The sequence below is a fragment of the Passer montanus genome, unplaced genomic scaffold (assembly GCF_014805655.1).
Source record: "Passer montanus isolate IOZ18808 unplaced genomic scaffold, ASM1480565v1 scaffold18, whole genome shotgun sequence".
Classification (NCBI taxonomy): domain Eukaryota; kingdom Metazoa; phylum Chordata; class Aves; order Passeriformes; family Passeridae; genus Passer; species Passer montanus.
Window position 1 is genome coordinate 13,145,223 of NW_024365381.1, and position 20,066 is coordinate 13,165,288.

Here is a 20,066-nt window from a genome sequence, read left to right on the forward strand (position 1 = left end):
TTTAGCCCAAAAATATGACACATGGATATCACAAAAACAAAGGCAGGGGAACTTGAAAAAGCAGTAATAATAAGTTTGGCTACTTAGAATAGAGAGGGACAAGATGCTTCAGTGTACTGGGCCATTAAAGTATCAGGACTTTGGAAGGGTAGGACTGAAGACTGCATTTGCAAGACCAAATCATTAAGAGAATTTCTTCAAAAATTTAGCTAGTACACTGTCATCACTGCAACTAACAGACTTTGAATTTGGATTTTCAATGGGATAAATCCAAGTGAAAGACAGGTTTTCACTATATTTTCTAGTGGGCAAGCATCCAACCTTCACAAAACCTTTCCTCCAGACTCCACGGAAAAGGGGATGGTGGTGAACCAGTGAGCTGGGAAGGGAATGGTGTTATGCTGGAGCAATAGGATGAATGTTGATGGAAATGCACATCAACCACTACTGCACCACTGAGATGACTTGAAGTAAATAATTAGAAGCCATTTGGATGGTACTTATCAGCTATGATAACAAACTGGGGCCATTTTATTCCATAGCTCTGTTGCCCACTGCATATCATGTCTGTTTGACAATTTAACTTGAGAAGCATGAGGATTACTTAACTAATTGTGCCCTCCAATAGCTAGTACCCAGAACCTTCATCCTGAGCATCCTCTATGCACACAAAGAAAGTCAGAGCAAAATAATATAGCTACATTATTTCCCATCACCAGTAACAAATTTAACTGCTCCTCTGAGGAGGTCACATTAGACAAGAAAAAAGGATTTCTCTGTATGGCAGAAGTGGCCACTCTTTGCCTTGGCTATCACTCAGCAGTCAGTGTATTCAGAGAAGCTCAACATTTGGGCAGAAGGAACAGGTCTTTAGAGGTTTAGCTATGTCTTACCCATCTCTGTCATATCAGCCCCATTCCCTTGCCCTGCCTTCTTGCTGGGGCAGCACGGAGGGAAGGACAAGGGGAGAAACAGAAGGGGAGGAATCAGCTGTACAATGGTTAACACCTGTTACCATGGAGATCAGGGTGCACTCTCAGAAGACTGGATTTGGAGGAGGAAGGAGGGGAAATGGAGGGGTCTGCCAGAACCAGGAGCATAAATTCATAAAATAAGCATTCTGAATCTCTCAAGACTGCAAGGGTCTTCCTTTATATCCTTCTTTGGCAAGTCAGAAGCAATCAGTTTTTTCTCTTCTACTGAGAATGGCTTTGTCACATCTGAGGAAACCACCACCTTCCTGGGCTAGCAGCAAGCTCTCCCAACTGGCGGGTCAGCTTGCACAGCTGTTCTCCCACATGCTCCATAACCAGCCACACCAAGCCAGGAGACTTGCTGGCTACAGCTGAGCTTTACTGCTTTTATTGCTTTGCAGCAAACAGCACCCCATGGAAAATGCTCCTACAAGGACATGAGTCTGCTTTTGACAAGTGCTGGCTGAGGGCTGAATCTCAAAGACAAGATAGCTTTAAAATTCTGCATCAGAATAGTTGCTTCATCATTCCACTCCATTCAATTCTAAACAGCTTGTCATGCTGAAGAGCTCCCCTCCCCTGCTGCTTCCCACTCCCACGCTAATGGGACAACTCCATGCAGTGTTAAGGGTGATGACATCCGTGCGTGTGGTAATTAGTACATAAAAAGAGAAAGCAGCTGTACTGGCATAATCACCACTCGCAGCAGTAACCAGGACCCAGCTAATCAATCTGATGCAGTCATACAGACTGTCTGTTGCAATTGCATCCATTAACAAGACCCCCTACTCTATACACAGAGTGGAAAAAAAATTTAAGTTCCTTCAACATCAGCAGGTCCTTCTCTTCAAAGAAGGTCAGAACTCTGCCAGGAAGCATTATTTGCCATAGATCACAGCTAATTCCTTTTGGATTTTTTTTTTGTCTTCTTGTTTTGATTATTAAATCTTATAAAAAGTTACTGAGATATTTCAACCAAAGTAGCCAGCCTGAAAACATACCACAGACTGACCTCTTTGCTGTGGATTGTTTGGGCTTTGTAATTCTGAACTTGTAGGAAAAACTCTCAGGTTACTACAGGAATCCTACATAAACATAACTCTCCAGCTTCTAGGTCAAGTGATTGCTGCCAACCCTCAAACTCTTAAAATCAATAGTACAAATGAATAAAGTTGATAATTCGAGAGTTTCTTTTCATTAGAGCTGGTCCACAGATTAATTGCAGGCCATGTGGAACGCCATGTTGACGGCCAAGGTTCAGGAATCAGTTTAGAAACACTGCTGTAAAAGTGCAGTGATTGATCTTTAAAGGTGCCCACGATACTCTCAGAGTTTCCAGAGAGTTTATTTTTAATAGTGCGGCACTTTCAGTTACCAGATATCACATTGTACCACATGTTATCACCCATTATCAGCATCAGCAGACACAGAAAGCTTCCATGCTCTTCACCATAACCAATATCAAACTTGCTCTTAGCATCACTATACTACCAATTCAATAATACGTGGCAACACCATTAGACATGGCAATTCAGCATTTTACAAAGTTGGCAGCTGCCTTTATGTCCAGATGCTCTTCTGAAATAGTTTTGAATGGTACGTTTCTCTAACAACAAACACTGTGAAATCTGAGGAGTGTGAGCTTCAGAACATAGATATGGAAGCTTAAGCCCTAGCAGGTAACACAAGTATAGCACGCTGTTCTCTTCTTGCAACAACAATGACTTATAAATATCATTTCAGTACTCATGGCAGGTCCTACTCCTTCCCTTTAGGGTCCCATGGTCCAGCCTAAATTACACAGAGCAGTTGGTTGACCTGCAGTTATGTTTGTAGAAAACTCTGTCTCTGGTGATCTCTCCACACTCTGCCAGGGATTCCAGCAGTCTTCTGTCATTTCAAGAAATCCACCTCTCCTTGAGTTCAGGGCATGTCAGAAAGGTAAAAAGTCTTCATCTAGAAAAACCAAAACTGTCTAGGTAGCTAAACTTCCACACAAAAGGCAATTTGTACCAAGGGGAAGCCATACTCACTAAAGAAACAAGATGGTTGCTTCCATTTTACATTCCTGTAATCATGAAGTATGGGTAAAGATTTGGTTGATTTCTGTTTGCACTTTTCTATTTCCAAAAACTGTACTAGAAGCAACAACTTATCTCTCTGGTGCGCCCTTTCCATCCTCACTCAACAGGAGTGGGCATGTACATCATACACTGTGAACTCTCTAAAGCTGCTTTCATTGCTTCATAGCCACAGGAAAAGATGGCTCAAAGAAAGCAGGGCTATAAGGCATGAAGATAAGGAAAAAACAGGCCCTCAAATTATTCAAAGAACAAGCTGCATTTGGAGTGCAAAGGCCACCTCAAGCCCACTGTTGCTGCTTCCCCTCCAACTTGTCACCACTGTCACATCAGTACTGTCACAGCCACTAACTTCGGTATTTACTTATGGCAGTGTGCCAGGAGAGGCTGCATGACAATCAACAGCCTCAAGGAATCTTTCTCAATGATCTCTTCCTCAACGTCAAGCTGACAGGCCCAGGGCACAATACACAAGCATACAGCTAGTCAGTTAATTTATACGTGCCCTGGAGAGGTAAGAAAACTTTTTGTGAAAAGTCTCTGCTACATCCTCATTATTGAGCAAGTCCTTCTGTCTTCCCCTCCCATTCTGTACTAAAAAGTGGCTGCTTTTTAATAACACCCTTCAAATTCCACCTTTCCCCCCATTTCTGGGATGTGCCAACACCAAAAAGCTGGACAGGGCAATTGCCAGGATCCTGTCAGTCACCAAAGCAGCAGCAGGCAGCCCCAAGCCTGTGCTCCTGTTGCCAGCTGGCCACGGTGCTGCACTGAGCTGATCCAAGCTGTGCCGTGCCTGGCCAAAGCAGAGAGGCATCATCTGCACAGCCATCTCTTTGCTCAAGGCCTTCCCACCTCTAAGGAGAGCAATGAAAAGCAGGGGAGTGCTGAATACTACTTGTTATCAGAGTGAGACCTTTCTTCTCTCTGGCACTCAAGAAAGAACAAACATGTTTTGAAACTGGAGAAGAGAAAGTTTTGGCACAAGCAGTAGGAAAACTCAGCAGGAACTCTTGCTTTTTATCTTTTTTTAATTCAATAGAGACATTTCTGCTCTCAACTAGATGCATCTGCCTTCGAGATGCCAATAAATTTCAAGCCATTACCTTTGCTTAGGCTAAGCAGTAAGCTGGCTATCAGATCAGCCTTGATAAGGACTGCTGGGGGGGTGGGGGTGCAGCTGCTGTCTCCTTTACATGTGGAAATCCTGCCATCCCTGAAGTAGATAAGGTGGGTTTTTAAATCACAAAAAAAGCCTAACCCATAATTATGAATTTTCAACTGAACTACACTGTCACCAAAGGCTGAGTGACAATGAAAACACACAGGGAAAGAAATATCTGATGTGTTAAACACTGAAGAAACCTCTTGGAGGACTGGTAAAATACAGTTTTGCAGCTACTCTGACCTGGGTTGCCTAGGAAGAGCTTCAGGAAGGACCATTTCTCTCTGCTGGATGAGTATAACTGTAATGGCAGCCAATAAAATGTACTTCTCACCTCCACAGATGTAAAGTTTGTACTGGTAAACAAAGTGCTCTTCAATGAGTACAGGTTATACTACCGATGCAGCCCTAAAATCACAGCCAATCCACAACACTGTATTAAGTTCACTGAAAGTACATCTCCAAGCAAGGCCTACATACAGTCTGAAACTACTCAAAGAGCATTACACAAATGCAGAAAATTATGAACTCCAATTGTATTTGCCAGAGCAGCAGATAAGATGCAGTGACAGCATGAAGGCATAAGCAGAGCAAGTTTGACTTAATTTTTTTTTTTTTAATTGCAGGAAGCTTTTCAAGAGAGCATTTAAATAAATTAATTATCCTTTTTTTGCCTCCTCCTAATACTGTGTTACCACTGAAAGATCTTACCTGACATCTTTATAATGCCAACGTGTTAACTAGCTTACCTGTGACACCAAGGTATCAGGTAAGTTTCTATAAAGCATCTACCACTCCACTGAATACACCACATGTCCTTGGCCAGTAAGTCTGCATCACTGACTTTATTATGCAGTCAATTAGTTTGTGTTTTTAGAAGGCCCAGAAGTATAATAAGAAAACGACATTCTAAACTGATCTCTTTAATAAAGAGCATGGTGTTTTTGCTTACATTTTTTACTTCGCCACCTATTAATGAATTTCACAAAATATGATGAAATTCAGGTTTAAGACTTGCACTGTCACAAACTTCAGAATCCTCTACAGCCAAGTTCAAGCCTAGCTTGTCTAAAGCAGAGCAAAGCAAAGCAAAACAAACACTCCTTGGGATAACTGACTGATTGCTCAATACATTTCTTCATAAGACAATGTATACCAGCATTTTGAAACATAGCAAATCTCCCCTTTGTTTGGAAGGAGCCTCTGTGCCTATATGGAGATACAAAGAAAAAGGCACCTATTTCCCATGATGAGATAGGGGAAAAGATTTGCTTTCTTGCTCCCAGTCTCTCCCTGTTAGGCAGGCTGGCCTATGCTGCCCAACTCCTCCCCCACAGCTGATTCCTGCTAACAACACACACATCTTTCCAAAAGACCTTCTCCGTTAAAATGGAAGAAGTGAAAAATAATGCACTTATCTTTTCGGATTTGTCAGTCCTATCCTCAAATGGATTTTATCATCCAGTGCTCAGCACAAATAAAATTTCTTTCAACCCCATTTATCTTCCTCAGATGCAATAGGATTATATATAAAATTTTTCTTCAGTCTTTACCAATATAACAAACCTCTTTCTGTCTTTTTCTGCACCTGTTGTCCATGCAGAAAATCCTAGCTTTGCTTTCTAAGTCACAACAAATTAAATGATAACTCTTAATTTTCAACAACTGAAACCTTAACTGTGGATAGCTGATCTAATTCCTAAAACAGGCCAGCACCAGAAAGTCCTGTTGGATGGATTGCGAAACTTTCTGCAAACATAAAAGATTGTTGGTTCTTCCTGATCCTGGTTAATCACATAATTTATTGCTGGTATTTCAAATTCAGAGAAGTCTCATTAAAGCACACCTAAGCCTTCCTTTCTTTAGGTGATTTCTTCGCATTATCAGCTGGTACTTTATTTCACAAGCCTGCCATGCAACTACTACATTTAAAATTAATGGGAACAAGGTCTTATGAAGAAATGGATCATCTTAGGTAACAAAGCTCTCACTCAGGAAAATAATACACTTGCAGTGAAGTGGCTCATTATTTTACTACCTGTCTTTCAAAGGCTGTAAAACCAGGGTAATAGCTCCAAAAACCCCCTTAGGAGACTGGTCCAAAATGGGATCTGAAACCTAGGGTTGAGTAAGCAAGAAATTGTTGAACAAAACAATTATCTTTTCATTTGCACGTGCAGATGGTTGGAAAAGATGAAAGGAGGGAAACAGGAATGCCAAAGGGATTGGAGTGACAGCAGACAGATACACGTGTATGTATATTCAGTGCAGATGCACAAACAAACTGAACTGTGCAAACAGGACTGTATCCCACTGCTACTCTCTCTTCCAAAATCACCAACAGCTCTCAAAGCTGCATCAATCTAACAGAGATATGGTCATTTCTCTGGCAAAAGGAACGGCAACCTTTTTTTATTTTTGCCCTTAACTCAGACTGCAAAGCAAAACCAGTATCTGTGAATTCCTCATTAAATGTCATGCTGAGACTGTAACAGCAACATCTACAATATGTTAAAAATCCAATGACAAGAGCAAAGGATTTGCACGCAGCTGCCATTCCACTCTGTTCTCCGTCTGCTGAACCTCAGTGGAATGGCATACAAGATCAAATGTCAACAATATGTTGATGACAGAGCTACATGCATCCTCGTCTACATGAAAAGAGGCTGACATCCAGCTGCCTACATGTCTGGAAGGAATAAATACAAGAGGAAAGAGTTGGTTCAAATATAATTCAATGAAGATGGTAGGAAGAAGTACTGGGAAAAGTTTTTGTGAAATAGCAAACAGCAATTTCTTCTCAGCCCATGCCCAGGTCAACACAAATTCATAAAAATTCACTTTGGCTCCCTTCCAACTAAATGACTCGGGCAAGATGACTGCACATAAATAATCTCAGATGTAGAACCATGTCTGCTATAATTTCTTAAATCTCATTAAAACTATGTACCAAACTGCACCAAAGCCCACAGTAGCTACTGGGGCAAATAGTCTCAAGGCCTTATCTGAACTGCAAGGGCTCTGCTCTCCAAATACTGGACCTCACATTAAACAAAATGTCTTGGCTCTCAGTTTCACATCCCATTAAGCAAAAAGATCCTGAAGAGATGTCATTTGCTTTTTCTTCACACCAGTTTGCTAAAACGGACATGTTTAACCATCACATGAGATATTAACACAGTATCTTATGAAGGATTCTAATGAGTTTTTCCTTTCCTCTAAGCTCTATCAGACATGTTTAACCATCACATGATGGTTAAACATGATGGTTAAACACAGTATCTTATGAAGGATTCTAATGAGTTTTTCCTTTCCTCTAAGCTCTATCTTAGCAGACTTCAAGCAGACACAGCTGAATTGGTCAAGACAGCAATATATCTAACTCTTACAGCATACCATTCCTGCATATTTCTGCATCCACACTCAAATGTGCACATCTGTGCAAACCTTCATGCCATCTGCACCCTCAACAGTGATGTTGAATACAGCTCTCTTTACAGTACCCTACATAAGCAGTATTTACCAACATAGTTTTTGGATATGATCTGTTTTCCTAAAGACATCAGACAGAATCTACCAATACACAGAATATACAAACTACTAGGTCTCAACCAGACAATTATGCTCCACCCTATTAAAAGGAGAGATTTCCCGTTTCAGTCAAACAAGGATTCTGTTTCCATGTCCTCTTCCTGGTACCAACAAGTGTCTGCAGTCTGGGACTTTGCATGGCCTTTTGAAAGGCTAAAAAACATCTATGTGGTTTGACTTCTGTCAAGAGTGAAAAATTTCTTTGGGTGGTAATTGGACATATTATTTGCAGTTCTGTTTGGAGTCGTCAGAAGATCACCCTGTTGACCTGGAGATGTCAAATCTTCCTTAAAAGAAGACCCAAGACACCATGCCAACACATTCTTCAACAACACAGCAAGAGGCTGTACTCTATTCTTGTTCTCAGAAATATGTTACTTCACATGAACTCTTTCACTGGAGGTAATGTGTTGCAGTAAGCCATTTACTCATATTCTCCTAACCAATTTTCTTTTCACATTACCAAGGTTTCTGATAAAACTAACTTGTGCCTCAGTAAAACAGATGCACAGGGTCTTTGCTTTCAGGATTAAAGCTTGGCTGCTTATGGCTGCAGGAACTTGCACAGCTCACCCAGAGAGTCAGTGAGTGACCTTTGCAGATCACACTGGATACATTTTACTGACACTTGCAAGGAGCTCAGAACGCAACAGCACTCAGGAAAACTGTGCATGTTTTCACTGTGCATTGTGCTCATTAAGAGTTAATATGCTAGAACAAAAAGCTTGGCTTTGTGCTAAAACTCTGCAAGTCTTTCTGTTTCAGGCCCTTCTTCCTGTGGTATTTGGAATGCTCCATCTGTTTACAATGGAAATGTACAAATACTGTGTTCCATCCAGGCTATTGACCGACCACTTAATCAGAATGTTTCCCAAATAGCAGCAGTCTTGTCAAGAACTAATTCTGGATCTCCACAGCCTGAATTTTTCCACATTCAAAGCAAGGGCAGCATTTGAGATGGGGATTGGTTAAGTCACTTTATCCCCACAAATTGTATGATTTGCTCTCCAGCTTCACGTCAATCAAATTTTTCTATCACCTACCTCACTTTTTATATCCTCAGCTTTAAAGCTACTTTCAAGGTTTTATTTTAATTTGGATTCTAGTAATCATGTTTTGCTGATATTTCCACATTATCTTCCTCTGTGTAGAATGAAAAAGATTAAACATTGCAAGGGCATCAGCATTTGTGAATGCTAGAAATAAAACTACCTTCTGGCTGCCTTTCTCACTAGTACCCACTGCTATCAGATCCAGTGCAATATGATCCTTACTCTTGCCATGTTTCTAAGGACCTTCAGCTCCATACAAGATTCTAATGTCATGTTCTGCTAAGTCCTTTAACGTCCGTATATGCTTGGAAACACATGGAATTCAAAAATCACCCTAAACCAAACAGTTTGAAAACAGACACGCTTTATTTAGAAACAAATTCCACCGATGTTTTTAAAACAGGGTACAAAACCTATCCTTACTCCACATTTGGAGTCTTGTCTCCAAGCTTTCTATCCCTGAAACTCAAATTGCAGACAATTCCCAGCATCACTGCTATCTGTACCACCCCCAAAGCAGATATTTGCTAAAAGCAATTCCTTCCCTGTTCCCTCCAGCTACAGATACATTTCACAGATTTGCAAAAACTTCCCCAAGAACACAAGCAATAAACACTTGATGTTCATGCATACCCCTCCTGTTAAAAGTCAACAGTACTAGAAAGATTTTGTTTTTCAGACTGAAGTTTAAAAATTGTTCTTTAGCAGAGCCAGGTTTCCATATGAAATGCTAATAAGGACAATCTGAAGGGAGTGAGCAGAAAAAGCATAAACCTCTACCTCACAACTACCACATTTGATGATAATTCATGACTTTTTTCTGAACAAAATTTGTAACTGCCAAACCACGACAGCCCTGACCTGTTGTGAACTCTACCCAATCTCTCTGAAATACTAGCAGCAAGATGCACACAGACAATGCACACTCGTACAACAAAGCTGCTTCTCAGTACAATCAAAAACTGCTGTAGTTCTCAGAAAATTACATCATCAGCCAGTGGATTTCTAGTACAATTAAATGTATTAAAGTTTCATGTAATGAAATTAATTAATTGCATCTTCAAGCCTCTATTTCAACAGCAAGATGGAAGAAACTCTCCAAGCAATAGAAATCTGCATTCCATTGACTGCTAGTTAAGGATGTGGAAGAAGGGTTAATCTGAATCAGAAATAATCACTGCATTGCACTGGTCAGCAGTGGCTTGGAGGCCACGTTGCCAAGCCCTACTCTTACAGTTCACTGACTGCAAATCCAAAGCCAAGAGGGAGGCAGGAAGGAAGGCAGAAGAACTGTCAAACAACTTATGAGAATTCTCAAAGAATGTAATGTAGCATTTCTTTTGGGAGTTTTGGAGTAGGGTATAATTAAAATATCCACAAAATATTGCTTCAAACGTGGCTCTGACTCATTTTTAATTAAGAGTTTGAGTAACAAGTGCTTTGTATTACAAGCTGTTGGCAGAGAGGCAACAAAAATGCTTTCTGATTCTCTCTAAGGTGCATATTAAATTAGATATTAAAGAATACAGTTTCACCAGGTTTCCTAAACCTTTTTGTGCTGCATGCTGGCCAAGCTATAAAAAGATTTTTACCCAACTGAATATATCAGCCATGGTAAGGACAATGTGTTAAGAATATGATGAAGTTTCCTACTTAAAACTCTATTTTCATTTTGCATGCCTTGAAAAGTATTAAAAAATTATGAAGGAGTCTTACTGCAAAACTCAAGGCAGAAGAAATACCTGTGGTGGATGCACTGATTTTTACAAGTAGACAGAGGAGCAGTATTAATGAAATTGACAGCTGTGTGCTTTCTAAGCTTGGTCCTATGGACTGCACAAAGACAACCAGCAGCACACCAAAACGTTGAAACAATACTCAACATGACTCAACAGGAAGGTTCTTTAACCAAATTAATTCAAACTGATGTAGCTATGACCCTGTCACACATGCACAACGCTCCAAGCCCAAAGCTGTCAGAAAGAAGATATTTTTAACATCTTTAAACATGATTTGGAATAGGGGAAAACAGAAAAATAGTTAGCGAATCCTGCTAGACTGGATTCTAAAACGTGGTGGAAAGGTTTTGGAAGCTATAAATACATGTGCAAGAAAGATGAAAAAAACAACCTTTAGAATACATGCAATCCATCTGGAGAAAAAAAAAATCCAGAACTACAGCAGATGAGAAAGACAGAAGTGCAGTGATGTGGAGCAAGTCTGAGAAGCAAGAGTGGGAAAAAAATGGTAAAAAATTTTCAGTGTATCAAAACAGCAACCCCCCCTGAAACCTAACCCACCCCTCAATGGTTTCCAACTGCATAAATAAAAGCTGTTGTCCAAAAGGAAAAAAAAAATACCCTCTGTGGAATTCTGGTAAAACTGTGCTTATCACATTATGTACACAGAAACACATCCCAGAATGAGGGAAAAAGAAAAAGAAAAAAAAATAAAAAGAAAATAAGGTTTTTTTGGAGAGAGTTCAAAAGAAGAAAGAAATGGAAGTTGGAAGATTAAATTACAAGAGAAGATTAAAGAATACAAAGCATTACTTCACTAAATGGTGACTAAGAGCAGGGTACAAGCATTTGAAGACATGAAGATGAAGAAATATAAATGAAACATTTAGACAGTGAGCTTGCTGATTTAGCTGGCTACAGAAAAATGTCTCCAAAAGACAAGGGCTAGAAGCCATAGCAACTGGAGTTTAGAGCAAATGTAAAGGAGAGATGAGAGGAGGACATGTGATATTTGCTAATAGGACTTCTCTGGCTTAACTTATGATATCTAAAAAGACTGTGGGAAGGGCTACTCCAGTTTCTGGCAGGAAAAAAAATGCATTTCACTAGGATCTTAAAAATAGATGAAAAAGAAACAGTACTAGGTCAAACTAGAATTTTAAAATGATTTACAGGATGGTAAATCATTGTGATCTTATATCCACGCAGCTTTCACCAACTGTACTTGTAATCCAAATTGTACTTTTTTTCTTAAATACATTTTAATTTCTGTCTCTTACTTGGAGAGGCTTGTACCAGAATGGTAGCTCAGAACAACATCTGAAAATGTGCTGACTGGTACACCAAAGAATAACTTCATAATTTATCTTCCCTTGCCTTATAATATGGAGCACATGATGACAATAAACAAGAGTTTCAGATCAGCTGATAAAGTGACTCTCTCTGAATCATGAACTGCCTGAAAAGCAACTACAGAATCCAAAGATGAATCAAGGAATTTCTCCCAGTGACAAGTCTGTCCCCAGTGTCAGGTCAGTAGACAAATGCCTCACTGTGACCCTTGTACACTGGGAAAACAATGTATGGCCAAAAGTAATAATACTTAGATAGGTCTTTAAGAAAAAAAGAAAAATATTTTAGAAAACAACAGGAAAAAAAGATTTCTCATGGAATGAGTTCCACTACAGTAAAGTTATCCCTCAAAGTGAAAATTTTGAAGATTTATTTTTCATCTCCTAAAACAAGTCACCTGAATACATGGTCTAAAACTTGAATCCAACCCAAATTTCAGCTTTAGAAATTGCTTAGTTCTGACTCCTTAACTCTCTTTGTGCATTATGAACTGGACATGGCTTTTACTACCTACAACTATCACTGAACAGCTGTTGTGCTTCACTCATTAAGAAAGCAAAGACACACATGTTCTCAACTCTGCCAGTTAGTGAAAAGATGAAGGTTTTCCCTCAGGTACTAAATGAGTCAGAGTGGATCATGGTTCAGCTGCCACACAAAGCAGAACACAAAGATAATTCCAGTGCCAAACACCCTTACATATGCATTAAGAACTAACTTACACATAGCTAGCAAAGCCTGTTTGGGAAAAGCATGGTCAAATTCAGTTTGCAGGTAGGATATGAAGCTGGGCCCCTACCCCTCCTGAAACTGCTGGTGGCTGCTGTCCTAGAGGTTAGTTGCTTTTAGGAATGACAGAAAATTATCCTGAAGCCGCAGCTGATATGCCACCTCAGCAAAGTCAGCTGTAGTACCACTAGCAAGATGCATATCACCTGAAAAGGTACAAAAGACCTACTAGGTACACTGAATGATGACTAGCCCTAGGAATGTATAACACAACATGGAATGTATTTGTTCATCATCATTTTTGAAACAAGAGAAAAGTTTCACAGTTCTATTGTATTTACATTCTCCTGCCACATTTGCATACCTCTAAAATAAATTCCTTCATGAGTTTATTATTCCGTGGGTCTAGAACATGCTGCCTCTGTTGTCAGAGCCCAGCAACTAACTACTAGGCTGGAGCCAAACACACACAAGCAGAATACACATATACTCACCCTCATAGAGGTTTCTCCACCATGGGGCTGTTGCAGCCTGAACACTTGAGCAACCATGTGTTCTGTAGTGGGGTGCAAGAGGATACGTCGGGAAGCCAGTCCCACCATAACATATCTGCCCATTGGAGACAGGCTCACAGAAATGGCATTGGGTCCTATGAAGAGAAGAGGGTTTATTTCTTTCATGGGTAGACATCCTGCCCTGTGTTTAATCCTCACAGCTTTTTCATTCATATACTGTATGCCATATTAATCTCATTCTTATCAGGGGTAGAGAACAAGGGGACCTGCAAAAGTTACAAATTTCCTAAGACATTTCCTTGTTGCAGGTGTTCTGTCACTAAGACAATGAAGTCCTTTAAGAAATGAAAAACTATTCTTTAGCAGCTCCCCCATACCAGCAGTGTACTTGTCCAGACCATATCACAAGCCTCTCTCCAGCAGTGCTGCATTTGTGGCTGGCTAGATGGCCAATCAAATGTTTCCTGTTGCTACAAATGCTCAAGCTATTGCATTTCTTACTGATGGCTGAAGTTCTGAGGTTCTCACACCCTCACCCACCCTGACTTGTTGCTGTATGCTTACCAAATCGCTTTGTGTAAAGCATCTCGCCCAAGTTGTGGGGTGCCAGAGAATATACAGCCAGTATTCCTTCATCAGGGAAGCCCCTCTGACTGCTGGGAATGAAGGCTGCCAGCAGCTGCCCATCAGCAGAGATATCACAGCTAGCATCATTGTAAATCTTGCAGTTTTGGACAAGCACATTCACAGAGGCTGCAAAGAAAGAAATGAATAGTGATTATAGTACTACGGTTGAACAGAATACAGTAAGATTTAAACTTAATGTTGGACAATGGACAGTACACACAAAAGGCACTCAAGACATTTAGTTTCCTCCAAAAGTTTATGAAATGTTAATACCCTGATTAATGTATAACTTGCTCCAAAACGGAGATAAGACACTGCAACGAGCCCAGGAAATTAAATTTACTCACCTCCTGAAGCCTTCAGCCAAGAAATAATAGCAATTGCACTTTATCAAATACTGCCCTTTGTTAAGCATAACAGCATCCTTTGCAAAGGACAGCACAGTTTAAACAAGTCTCAAATCATGACACTGACAAACTCCAGCAGCATTCTCATTAGAAACAGTACACCTTAATTCATTTCCCCTTCTCTTGTAGAGTGCCTTGTTCCTGCTCTTCTCATCTTCAATAAACAGGAGATGAGTGAAAAATTCCTCCCTCCAGATACAGACATTCATTTCTGACAGCTGATTTCTACACTCATCTTGGATAAAGTCAGTGAGAAAGGGCAGAAACTTCTCCAGCCAGTCCTCCATTTAATTATTCCAGTATTTGAGACACTCATACATACCAGTGAAGTAACTGTAGAGCAGCGTAGCGAGCAGCAATCCACAAAACAATAGTTTTATTTTAATCCCTGCTGGTAAGTTGCTGGGTGACCTCATTCATGTTTTCCCCTTCATACCTTGCACATGAAGACTACAAGCTCTAGTACAATGAGGTTCCAAGGCCTCTAAGATCCATCTAGACCAAGAGTTCAGTGGCACCTTGCTCAGACATGGCTGGAGTGATGTCCACTCTACCAGCCTAACCTAAACGTGCTTCAGTTTTTCAGGAGGTTTGAAGCTGAACCTGCATACAATATTTTTGGGACAGGGAAATTTCAGCTTCTAGTACTTTCAAACTCAAGAGTACAGAGATATAAAAAAATAATAGAAATAAAGTCCACATTTGCAATACAGAAAGTTTGTATGCTAGAAGATGGAACACCCACACCCACATGTTTGAAGCTAGAGCATCACGTGATTTCTACAGTCCAGAAATGATCTTCAGGTCATTTCTGAAAAACCATCAGACTATGCCTAGCCCAGAAGAGGCCTTAACATGTTCAGCTACAATTGCAAGCAAGTTTATGAAGGCACCTCTTAGTCTAGATCCCTTATTAGTTTAACAAGTAACAGTACCAAGAATGCTTTGTGCATATTTCTGAAAGTCCGAACTTGTAAATAAAATTAAGGCTGTAACTCAATACTTCGACAAATCCCACCCTTTGTTTCCAACACATGTGTACAAGAAAACTGCATCAGGGAACTGCTATGACAAATTACTGACAGTTGTCTAGATAAATTTTTAACCAGAACAATTTCCCAATCCAGTATACCCCATGGCTGCATAGATGCTTGCAGCAGCACAAAAAGTACTCATGAGAGGGAAGCAGACAGCACTGCCCTTCTTACAGCATTGCTGATTTAAAGCACTCACTGAACCTCCTCTTAAATTCTTCTGCTCTCAAAGACATTTCTCCTGGGAACTGCTTTCCTTTGTGGCTGAGTATCAACTTCTATCTACTGTTCCATTTAGGAAACTCTCATGAAAAAGAAGATGAGGATTAAAAGTGGACTACGTAATTACATTCTGTACCAAACCACCTACACCTGTACCCTAAATTTATTCCACCAATTTTTCAGTCTTGAAGCTGCTAAAAACAGTAATTTTCAGCCTAGTATAAACAGAAAGGTGCTGAACAGAAAAAGGTAAATAACTGTAGTCACTATCAAGGCTGCAATACCATTACATGAAATATACATGGGCCTTAAAGAACAGGTAGTTCAAAAGATGACAAAATTCTTGAGTGCTTAGTCTGAAGCTAGATTAACAGAAAGGCAAGAGAATCAAGATTAAAGACTATACTGCTTAATTTAAAAAAAGAAGACAGAATTAAAATGTACCCTTTAAAAAAAAATCTAGGCTTTATTTAAATACTCATTATGTCTCCACAAGAGAAGATGGGCATCAGCACAAGAACTGCAGTACTGTGAACTGCAGTGCTGTGAACCAGCTAAAGGATACATGACAACAGGTTGTACCATTGTAACCCCAGTCAAACTGGGAGGATTCCTGCTGAGTGACTCATTCCAAAACCAATCCTATTTATACTCTAGGAGCTCTAGGTTGTATTGACAATGGAGCTCTTGGTTGTGTTGACATTTCTAAACTTCTGCTTCACCCAGGAACTTGAAAACATGAGAGAATCAACTTTGGTTATTGCAGCAAAAGCTGAGCCATTACCCAGTGTAACAGCGAAAGTGACAGCAATCCCAAACTGCACTAGAGAGCACAATTCCAGAAGAAATATCAGTGCTGATACACAGCCTTGTGCTGAGACCACATGCAGGAGGCCCTGGGCACAGTTTGGGCCAGCCATGTTCAAAAGTGGTTAAACCATAAATGATAACATGTCCAGCAAAGAAGATGACTGGGGAAAATGAAACATGAATTTTATGTTCAAACAAAACACCAACACCAACCCTCCCAAAAAGGGAGGGGAGGAAATAGAATTGTATCTGTATTTTCAAAAACTACAGTAAGTGCCAGAAAAACATCAGTTTTCTACAAATAATGTTGAAAACTGACCACTATGCAGATAAGTGGGTAAAATAATTATTGAATTTGGACATCAAAAGGTTTCAAAAAAAGAACAAGATTCTAGAACAGTCTTTTCAATAGACATGAAAGGAGCAAAGAATTTAACCAATTAGATTTTAGGAACTACAGTATGTGCTTTCCTAAGGCAGCAGAGAGCTAGTCTGCTTGGATAAGGGGTCCTTGCTTATCAATTCCTTTGTAGTGGTACTCTAATCAGAAGTGTTCTAAAAAATTGGGAGGAAAAAATGGGGGAATGGGAACATACTGAAAAGGTTAGTATTGGAACTCTCACAGCCACAGGACTTTACTTAAAAGAGAGCCAAGCAAAAAGACAACAAACAGAGCAAATAAACAAAGCACACATGCAGAGCATTTGCTAAAGATACAGCTATGAAACATCCCCACCACCAACCCTGCAAAAAAAACTTTGATTACTGGAAAAAAACCCATAATCCAGTCCATTTCTTGGGGGTCTAAGAACTGTTCTTAGTCCTATTCTGCAAGATACAAATGTTTGTCCTGCACCTCTGGGGTCTGGTTGCATTTTCCATGAGATAGCCAAGGGTTTTCAATATTCCTAATTACTGTCATTTGATGCTCAATGCTCAATATTAGAAGTCACAATATCATAGACTTGCTTCCTCAGAGCACAGGTATGGGTGTCATTTAATCACAGGAGAGTTTAGAGCTGGAAGGGACCTTTAAGATCACATAGTTTCAACCCTCCTGCCACGGGCAGGGACACCTTTGATGAGATCAAGTTGCTCAGTGTCCCATCACACATTGCCTCGAACATTTCCAGGGGCATTCACAGCTTCTCTGGGCAACTTGTTTCTGTGTCTCACCACCCTCCAAGCAAAGAATTTGCTCCTAATATCCAACCTAAATCTTCCCTGGTTAACATCGTTCTCCCTTGTCCTATCATTATCTGCCCAAACAAAAAGTCTCTCTCCACTTTTTTTTCCTAAGATCCATTTAAGTCCCGAAAGTCTGCCTGAAGCCTTCTCTTCTCCAGGTTAAACAAAACCAGCTCTCTCAGCCTGTCTTCACAGTAGAGGTTCTGCAGCCTTCTGATCATTTTCCTGGCCCTCCTGTGGATTTGCTCCAGCACATCCAGGGACAGATCCTAAACAGGACCTATTTAGCCCAGCAACCAATCTGTCCTAATGAACTCCTGCTTTTCAAAGAGGTACAAGAAGTTTTAGAGAGGAAAAATACTGATTTCTATCTAACTAGTGAAAAATCAGTCTATATAATCCATGTTTTTCTCAGCTCTTAAAGTTTGGTTTTGTTTTGTAATCCAATGAAAACTTGGACATTCCTAAGATAAAATCCCACTTTTTTTTGCAAGGTAAGAAATGTTTATATTCTGTACCATTTACAGATTTGGGGATATTGCCATATTTTGTACATATCCTTACAGTTCCATGGCTATTCTTTTCATTTCCAGGTCTCTAATTCTCTTCCTCATCTAGGATTTACTCTATGTCTTTTTAAAACAATGTTGTGTTTGGATCACCAGTCACCCAGAGTCAATCATATAGCACACGTTCACTCATTTTCTATCTACAGGATTTCCCCCCACACACACTGCTCCTTTTCCAGCACAGAGGTTTTTGGTGAGCAGTCCACAATGAAGACCAACATGAATGGGTATCATCCTGTTTTTAAAGTTTGCTGCATATGCTCAATGTCTCTTAGCAAAATATAATACATGAGCCCTCCTGCTAAAAGAGAGCTATATTTCCCCCTTGATGTGTGCTGGGAACATAAAAAATTAGAGATGCAAGTTGTGCTTAACAGGAAAGAGTGCATTTATTTGTCTTTCATTACCTGATTCACACTGGCATTATAGTTCTCTGCTTTGCCCTCAATTACGAAGGATGAGGACTCAGGTAGCACCTACACCTCTGGAAGTAAGAGAGCCTACTGTGCAAGCAGAAAAAGTCTAAGCGTGACAGGTGGAAATCTCAGCAAGGTTCCATTTTAAGGACAGCATTTACGAGGTTCTCAAGAGACGAGAAAGATAAACATGCCCATGCATTCAACAAAGCCAGAGGCTATTTGATTACTTTGAGCCTGTGGCCTGATATTTGAAGATGAAGCCAATAAGGAAGATTTTAGGGGAAAAATTATTGCTATTTTTGGAAAACTACTGCAAGAAGACTGCCCTTTCATCTCCTGTTTTCTTTTGTTGTTAATGCAACCACAGAACTGACAAAAAAGATCAAAAGAAACATCAGAGAACAAATTAATCAAGCTGTTGTGCCAACTTGGACATTAATTATGCTTGAAGCTGGGGAAGGCCTGGCATGCCAGCAGCAGTAGCACTGTCTGCCAAAGGAAAACTGCTGGACACACCATCCGCTCCTAGCCACCCTCAGAGATGGCACTCTCTTAACAGCTGCTCCTATTTAAAATTTTGTTTAATATTTCTTTTTTCTTCTACTGTTACTCTGCATTCCACTGTGGATCAGTAACTATTGATCAAATTACCTTCCTCAAGACCCAAGCAGTGTTAGAATAGGATGAACTCCAGATTCCTAAACGAGACCAGTTCAACACTAGAAATTGGCAAGAAACTGAATTTATGAGCAGTGACTAGCATGAGAGAAACTACATAAAAAATATAAACAAGAGAGAAAGCCTTCAAATATTTTATTATGAAAAGCCTATATTTTACACTTAGTTGCAGGAATTTTAAGGATATGCCACACTCACTAGAAGAATATTAAATAAATGCAGAAATAGCAGTGTCTCTGCTGTCAAATAAATTCTCCGCCCCAATGCTGATATGACTGACAGTTTCAATATAAGACCGGGTCATGTTTATTTCAGAGCTATTAAAAGCAAACCTGGCAAAAGGAGAGAAGAAATCTGAAGCTATCTTGTTCCATTTTTGCAATTAACAGAGAAAGACAGGGCTGACACTAAAATTCCACAAGTCCCTGCACAGCCATTTTCCCAGGACTGCCAGGATCTGCTTTTGTGTGCTCTTGCTGGACTGAGCCTCAGGGAGGTTGGTGCAGAGCCACATCCTGAGCCCAAGGCTTCCAAGGGTGCTGGGGCCCAGACACTGAGATCACAGGACTGCACTAATCACGCTGCTGTCACTTACTCAGATGCATCCGCTTCAGTGGAAAACATCCTACTTCCAAGCTATCTTTTCTTTGTTTAATTGTTACAGGAAGAAGAGCTGCTCAGAGATGGAGGTTGGCCACAGAGTCATTGCTTTGATGGAGAGAGGAGTTGGCAGGCAGTCCCAAACTTCAGCTGCATCATTTCATCTGCCTGAACTCCAAACCAGTTGTGGCTTAAGCCAGTCCCAGGAGGTGCAATAGACCCCTCTGTGTAAGCAGACTATCTCACAGGACCACCTCTGATTTATAGGAAACAATGGGAGGAAAAAGAGGAGCTACTGAGATCACATACCTTA

At 40.2% G+C, this 20,066-nt stretch overlaps 1 protein-coding gene across 3 annotated transcripts in view; it reads right to left on the reverse strand.

The window, feature by feature from the left end:
• Positions 1–20,066, reverse strand: part of AMBRA1 (autophagy and beclin 1 regulator 1) — a 117,096-nt gene that overhangs the window by 27,975 nt on the left and 69,055 nt on the right. For all 3 annotated transcript variants that reach the window (XM_039705069.1, XM_039705070.1, XM_039705071.1), the window contains 2 exons: positions 13,764–13,952; positions 13,179–13,333 (listed from right to left, as the gene is read on the reverse strand). In XM_039705069.1, the coding sequence (XP_039561003.1) occupies positions 13,179–13,333; positions 13,764–13,952 (344 nt within the window). The remainder of the gene's footprint in view (positions 1–13,178; positions 13,334–13,763; positions 13,953–20,066) is intronic.